The sequence below is a fragment of the Camelina sativa genome, chromosome 6, assembly GCF_000633955.1.
Source record: "Camelina sativa cultivar DH55 chromosome 6, Cs, whole genome shotgun sequence".
NCBI classification, from domain to species: Eukaryota; Viridiplantae; Streptophyta; class Magnoliopsida; order Brassicales; family Brassicaceae; genus Camelina; species Camelina sativa.
The window spans coordinates 8,826,648-8,833,998 of record NC_025690.1 but is presented as its reverse complement, the minus strand read 5'-3'; the positions used below and the strand labels follow the sequence as shown (position 1 = coordinate 8,833,998).

Here is a 7,351-nt window from a genome sequence, read left to right as displayed (position 1 = left end):
TCTTATAATATAGTTTTATGGGTTTTAGTTATCATGCTCTAGCTAGTGTGCCATATAGTTGACAACCCAAAAAAATAATATATTTTTCTACCAGTACGTACTATTTATTCAATAAATAATGTAATTATATAGAAAACGCAACGAAAAGATTCAATAAATGCTTCATTAGAGCACTTCCTTCAAAGTACTCAATCCTTCATCTCATCATGCTTTCGTCTTCGTCGATGGTGGAGCAACCATCACGTATCAAAAGTTCGGGAATCAACGCCGTGTCCTCCGATGTTTTACGTTCTAACATCCTAACCCGTGTCGACGGTGCTTCACTCGCCGCCTTGAGCTGCACTTGCATTAACCTACACTCTTTCTCCTCGGAAGAATCCCTCTGGAAGCAACAATGTTCCCTCACGTGGCCTTCTACGTTAGACGCACGTGTCCAAAGCATCATCTCAACGTTCCCCGCCGGTCACCGGACGTTTTTCTCCGATTCTTTTCCGTTTCTTGAACAGAATGGTGTGATGATCAATAATCTCCCACCGACCGTTGAATGTACGACGGAGTTAGTCTCAGCCGTTGATATATTCTACAAAGGCGAAGTGATTTTCTCAAAGGTTCATGTGACAGAGACTGTCTCCGGTTGGTTCCTCTGCTCTCCTATGCGTGTTGATCTTGTCGAGCCCAAAGAACTGATCTCGACCAGGGTTTCGCTGGTGGAACAATGGGAAGGTGACACGTGGAAAAGTGACTTGGAAAATAATCTCTCATTGAGTTGGATACTCATTGACCCGACCCGTAAACGCGCGGCGGATGTATCAACCCGAAGACCCGTCTCCGTGGAACGTCACTGGCTGACCGGAGAAGTCCACGTAAAATTCTCCACGGTCTTCGTCGTGGGCGAGAGGAAGAAGAAGTCGGAGGAAGTAGAGTTCAAGGTGACAGTGGTGCTGGCGGCGTTTAGCCGGAGGGGAGAGGAGAAGGCGGAGGTGCAGATAAGGGAGGTGAGCCTAGTAGCGGAGGACATGGAGGGAAAGAACTTAGGAGGGAAGGGTAGTTTGGTAATCTTAGCATCGGCTCTGGGAATGGAACGTCGAAGGTTTCGGGTGGGAGGGGAAGAAGAAGGGAAAGAGAAGTATAAAGAATTCATGGAGAGGAAGACGGGGAAGGCGGATATGAAGTGGCGGCGAGAGAAGGAAACGGCTATGGAGACGGCGGCGTGCTGGATCGCCGTCCTCTTACTTGGTTTCCTTTTGTGTTTTTATTTGTTTATACATAAAAATATTATGGCCATTATGAACAAACTGATGAAATAGTATAATAATGTAACCAACAAAAAACAAATCAAGTTTAAACATACATATCACTTCATTTTCAATGTGTATTATATATCAATTTACAAACAGTGGGATCACTTTATTCATAGTGGAATCGTATCGGAATGTACTGAATCCTCCAACCACTGCACTAAATACAAATGGGTTAATCTTTTAATATTGGCTATGTAAGGAGTAGGGTAAGCTTATAGGCTTATAGCTATATGTTATCTTAATGTGACGTCCAAATAATTGCATCTCTTGTCTCATAATTCATTTCATTCTTTATTTTATTTGCGTTAGGTTATCCCGTCATTATCATGTTTTGATTAAGCTAAGGATAAAATAGTTATTTTGTAGTGGTACTTTTCAAACGTAGATTTAGGGACGATGGCCAAATTAAAATAGTATCCACGCTTCACTTTCATCAAACATATAAAATGCAAAACAAAGGGAGCCGTGGTTTGACATACAAACAGGAGAAAATCAAATATTCCACAAAGAAAACAAAGACTGCTCCCGACCAGCGAATGTGATCGGGATGGTGATGAAAACATTGCCATATACAACGATGGTGCCAAAACATTCTATCATATCCTTATTATTTTATTTACAAATTATATAAAAATTACAAAATTTTTTTTTGTCAAAATAAAAATTACAAATTAAATATATAATAGTTTTGTTTTGTTAATAGAACTTAAACGGTGAGTTGGAGCATTGATATATGGATATGAGGGTATCAATGACAATGATGGAGGATGGCTGGATGGGCGAACACCGTCAACCGGAGCTGTGTTTTTTCTGACAGTAGTCATTTCTTTTGTACAAGAGATTTAATCAACTCAAAACCTTGTTTTACTTCAATGACACTAGACTACTAGAGAGTGACTAGAGATGCAATAAATATTATATATATACTAGAATTTGTACCCTGTGCACGTGAGGAATTTTAATTTAAAATATTTCTTATCAATTGAAATTGTTGAGCTCAATATAATCATTCCAACTTTTGAGTATAAATATATAACTTACTTTACTTAGTGATATACAACATATATATTTTTTAAGATAATATTTCTTTGTTATATCTATTTGCGATTTTACGTGGGATTTAGTTAAATTTTTTTATCAATAAGAATCATTAAATATGAATATAATTTGAAGATTAAAAGATAATTCTATACAAATTTCGTACTTATTTTACTAATCTATATATAACATATATTGTCTAGTGTCGTAATAATATTGTCGACAATCTTCTGACCTTTTATCTTTAAAAGAGTTCATTCTATATTCATATCTTATGAAAACATAATTTTAAAAGTTCTAACGTCAATGTCGATCGTTGACATAATTATAGAGACCATTTAAACATATCGATATCCTACATTAAATGCGAATATATAAAGTTTCATGAACAGTTTTACTCCCATGTCACTACAATAAGGTTGTCCAAATGCATCATTTGCCATTATAAAATTTTAGACTAAGTCAAGAATGCTTAAATGATGAAACATTTAAACCCCACAATGAATATCTATACACTAATCTCATATGTTATTTGCAAATGTTAATTTTTTGATGCAACCCGAGCTTCGTCTTTTCAAAAAAAACATAGTGTACTTTAAATATGTTGTTTTTGCCAATGTTTTGGGTTAAAAATATTTGATAATATTTTTATATATATATATATTATATCTGTTATATATGTTTTATATCATGTTATAAAATTGTAGCTCCAGTTTATAATATACCTTATGAGATATGCTACACAAATCACATGCCACTTTTTGTAACGGGTTGCATATCATTTTGTCTAGATTTCCTAACCATTGATTTTGTTTTTTTAGATAAATTATTTTTTCAAAATTCTTTTTCATAGTTTTCCCAAAAAAAAGTGCCCCCCTTACAATGTATTTGTTTTAGATCAAAACTTTTAAGTTAAGTTAAGTTAAGTAATTAATCTTTTCTTTCTTATAAATAAAATTTAATAATAAATCTTTATGGTATATGTTTCTTAGAAACTAATGTTTCACTTCAATTTTATATTCATGTTTAGATTTTTATAAATACAATTACATAACTTGTTTTTTTACTCCACCATGCATTAAAATCTTACTTACATTCTAAAACTCATTAACCCATTCTAAATTTTGGAATATAATCATTCTTTGGTTATAATTTTAATAATAACATTATTACTAAAACAAATTTATAGTATTATTTTTACTATTTTAAAATTTTCATTTAATTTACTTAATTCATTTTTAGTTAGTTATTATTTTTATTATTTACTACAAAATTATATTATTTTTATACTATTTTAAAATTTAATTAATTTTAGTTAATTCGTTTTTAAATTATTTATTACTATTATTAATTATAATTAATAAATATACAATGAATGAATATTAAAAATAGTATTTTTTTATGAAAAAAAATTGATTAGGTAGATGATGATGTGGAGGTAGGACAAGTGAGCAAAGTTAACTTTATATATATAGATATATGGATACTTTTATTTTTGTGGTAATAGTTAGGTCAATTTTTTAATTACCTACTTGAGACTTGAGAGTGTAGGCCACGCCGTTTTAAGGGGTAAGCAAGGTACGCAAATTCAAGAACTTTTTAAAGGTATAATTGCGTACCCAGTTTTTTGAAAAAATAAAAATAAATAATAAAATTGCGTACCCAGTGTTTTCTTTTGTGGTTTTGCCAAAGCTCTTTCTACCGTTTACGAAATTCTCAAAAAGAATTTCCAATTTATTTTTATTTGAATGTTTAATACCTAATAATTAATAGCGGACGGTAAATTTTAATCACACCTAGTTAATTAGATACATAGAATCTATTTACATAATTAATTAAATATTTGGACTTGGTCTAGTGGTAATGACTTGACTTTTTAACCGAATATACTCGTGTTCAAATCATTTTTTTCTTCTCCCAATCGCTATCTCCTTCTTCTACCTCCTCACTGTTTAACACAATGCTCCTCCTATGTTGAAAAACAACTACGACCAGAGCCGCCATCTCTTCTCGGTCAAGTCCACCATCGCAATTGTCGTTCAAAACTGATATGATCATGAGACCATCCAAGAAGATCCTTGAGTCTTGTTCAACACGAACGAAGTCGGAAGATCAATTATTCCAGCCAAAAAACTATTTGGGATACATTCTTACCTCATTTAGAGCATATCTTGAAGTGGAATCAGTCTAATCAGAGTTCGGATGAAGTAGTTATTCATTTTACAAATCAGGTGAACTCATGGCCATACGATTTAGACCTACGAGCATTCAACGGAGGATTTCGACCACATGAGATATAAACCAAACTGTTTTAGAATCTTGATCCATTCCAGAACCACAGAGATTTAGTATCACATTAAGATCAGTTCATATGTGAAAGATATGGATATTTCATGTCAGTGGATCTATCGTAGTCCCAATTTCGCGTCTGAGCAAAAGATCGTGTTACACAGACCGACTCAAAAATAATTTAGACACGAAACCACTTGGAGGATGTTAATGAGTCTCTTATGTTTCCAACAAGCCCATGAACACAAGATTTGGCCAACAAACCACAAAGTTACGCTTCATTTGCCAAATGGGGTCAATCTAGTTTTTCACATGAAGAGTTTTAGGTCCAATTGTAGGTGCTTCCAGAATTATGTATGGCAACCAGGAGTTGTTTCTACTAAGCCCAAGGTGAAGAAATCATACAGTCCATGTTGTTTCTTATCATCAAATATGACCGAAGAGAAAAAGAGAAAGAAGATCAAGGAAACATTTAATAGGTTAATTCAAGAGCTTATGACCAAAGAAAGCATGAGAAATTCTATTGGGGATGATGTCTATCAAGTCCAGCCCACTTTGAGTCTAATTCAAGTCCAAGAAAACCCAAAATAATCCATTTATTTTGTGGTCAAAGAGGAGTGACGAAAATAGAGTTCAACTCACCTTAGGAAGGAAAACTTCAAGAGTTTGGGTCTTCATTCAACTTTCTATTTTTATTGTCTTTTAGTTTCAAGAATAATTAATACTTGGCTTTGTTACCAAGTTTCTTATCTCTATATAAACACATGTAATCTTATTTGAGAAACATCAATAATCCAAGAAATCTTTTATCTTTTATTTGAGAGTGGTAAACTTCTTTGTTCCTTTTGGAACTTGTTATTTCTCCTTGGTGGGTTACATCAAAGAGTTCTCCTTAGTGAGTTACATCAAATAGTTTTCGGTATATCAAGTGATTCCACCGCACTTGACGTTTCCATTCACTAGCTGAAGATTGAAGAGTCGTTACAAGAGAGTCTAGGGCACAAGGATTTTCGGGATTTATCTCACGCCTTGTAATCTGTTTCCACGAAGCTTCTATCTAGAGTTACACCGACTTGCTTTGCTTGGTTTGTTTTAAGAGAGTTTTGTTCATTTCACACCTTATCATCCAGCTTCACGAGCCTTTGGAGTTCTAGGATTATCAGTCTACCTACCTTAGAGCGTCGATTCCTTGGGAGAATCACATCAAAAACCTACTTCGTTCAGAACCTTCTTGTTGTAGATATTAAATCCAATGTTCGATCCCAGTCTCCACCTTCTACCATGATTGTTCATTAGGGATTTTGTAACAATTTGACGAGATCCATCTGCCTCATAAGCTCCAACCCTAATCACTCCTATTACACTGGCTATTGCGGTTAAGGAAGCCAAGAAGGTGAAGCCATTAAAAAAAATGGAGGTATACAAGGAGGAGACAAACCCGGTCGGATGGTTGTAAAACACACTCATTACCACTAGACTAATTAAGACAATATATTAAGATAGTTGATGCAGCGCATCTTCACGTTTTCAATAACTTTGTTGTTTGTTTTAGTCATGTTAATGGGCCTTAGGTTCATGGGTTTTAAAACCATAGTTTTGTCGTTAAACGTTAAACGTTTATACTAGGGTTTTCATTTTCTTATTTAAGGAGACATGATTCTCATTATTGTGAATTATGGATTATTGAATAAACAAGTTTTACTAAAGCTTTGTGTAAAGCCTAGAGAGGAGGACTCTCAACCCTAAGAGCTTGAGTTCAAGCCCTGCAAGGAGGACTTGCAAAACCACGTCGATATCTCTCCCGATCTGGACCCTATCCTTATTGCTTCTTCGTCAAGTTACGACGTTCTAAGCAAGATCCGTTCGTGAATCCGAGTTTTTCTAGAGATAGTTCTCGTCCGTTAATTAAGCTTCCGCTCTCTATCAGTTGGTATCAGATTCATCACGTTCCTGGTGGTTTGATTTTCCTATGATGGATTTTAAGTTGGATATTCCCGAGTTTCATGGTGGAGTTTCTAGTGATTTGTTACTAGATTGGCTTGTGGATGTTGAAGAGATTTTGGAGTTTCGAAGCGTTTCAGATGATCGATTTGTTTCTCTTGTGATTAAAAAATTCCGAGGACAAGCCGCATCATGGTGGCAATATGTGAAGAAAACACGCAAGGAAGCCGACAAAAGCCCTATTAAATCTTGGTATAAACTTAAGCAGAAGCTATGCGCACACTTCTTACCTCGTCATTATGATACTTTGGTGCATAGTCGTTTGCAAAAGTTAAAACGACAAAGGCGTTTTTCGGTGGATCACAAAGAAAATTTGCACATTCAAGAGAATTATATGGTATGTAAACCCATATATAGTATCAACGGTGATGGTACTTTTTCTCTGCCTAAGGTTTATGATGCAGATCTAGAATTTGATGTCAAATAAGAAGATGGTGATTGTCAAAGGTGTAAGCGTAGAAAACGACGCTGATTTTGTCAGTGTGAATGATGACGACCAAAACGGTACTGTTCTCGATATGGATGACAAGGTGCGAGACGGAGTTGATGTTGATGTTGATGTTGAAGATAATACAGTTCGTGATCTGTATGATGAGATTCAAGATGAAGACAACTTTGTTGTGCCAAAATTTGACGCTTTGGTAGAAGACGTTGAAACTATAAGAAAACGTATATGTTAAGGATCTTCTTGTAATTATTATTAAGTTAAAACCCTAATGTAT

The 7,351-nt window shown here is 34.6% G+C and overlaps 1 protein-coding gene across 1 annotated transcript; it reads left to right on the top strand.

Annotated features, from left to right (window-relative positions):
- Positions 1 to 1,362, top strand: LOC104790691 (F-box protein At3g44326-like). Its single transcript, XM_010516471.1, has one exon. It carries the CDS (start codon positions 207 to 209, stop codon positions 1,305 to 1,307), a length of 1,101 nt encoding a protein of 366 aa, XP_010514773.1. The 5' UTR covers positions 1 to 206; the 3' UTR covers positions 1,308 to 1,362.

Excerpts from the sequence above, each read along its gene's own strand:
- LOC104790691 (XM_010516471.1), top strand. The coding sequence starts at position 207 with ATGCTTTCGTCTTCGTCGATGGTGGAGCAACCATCACGTATCAAAAGT.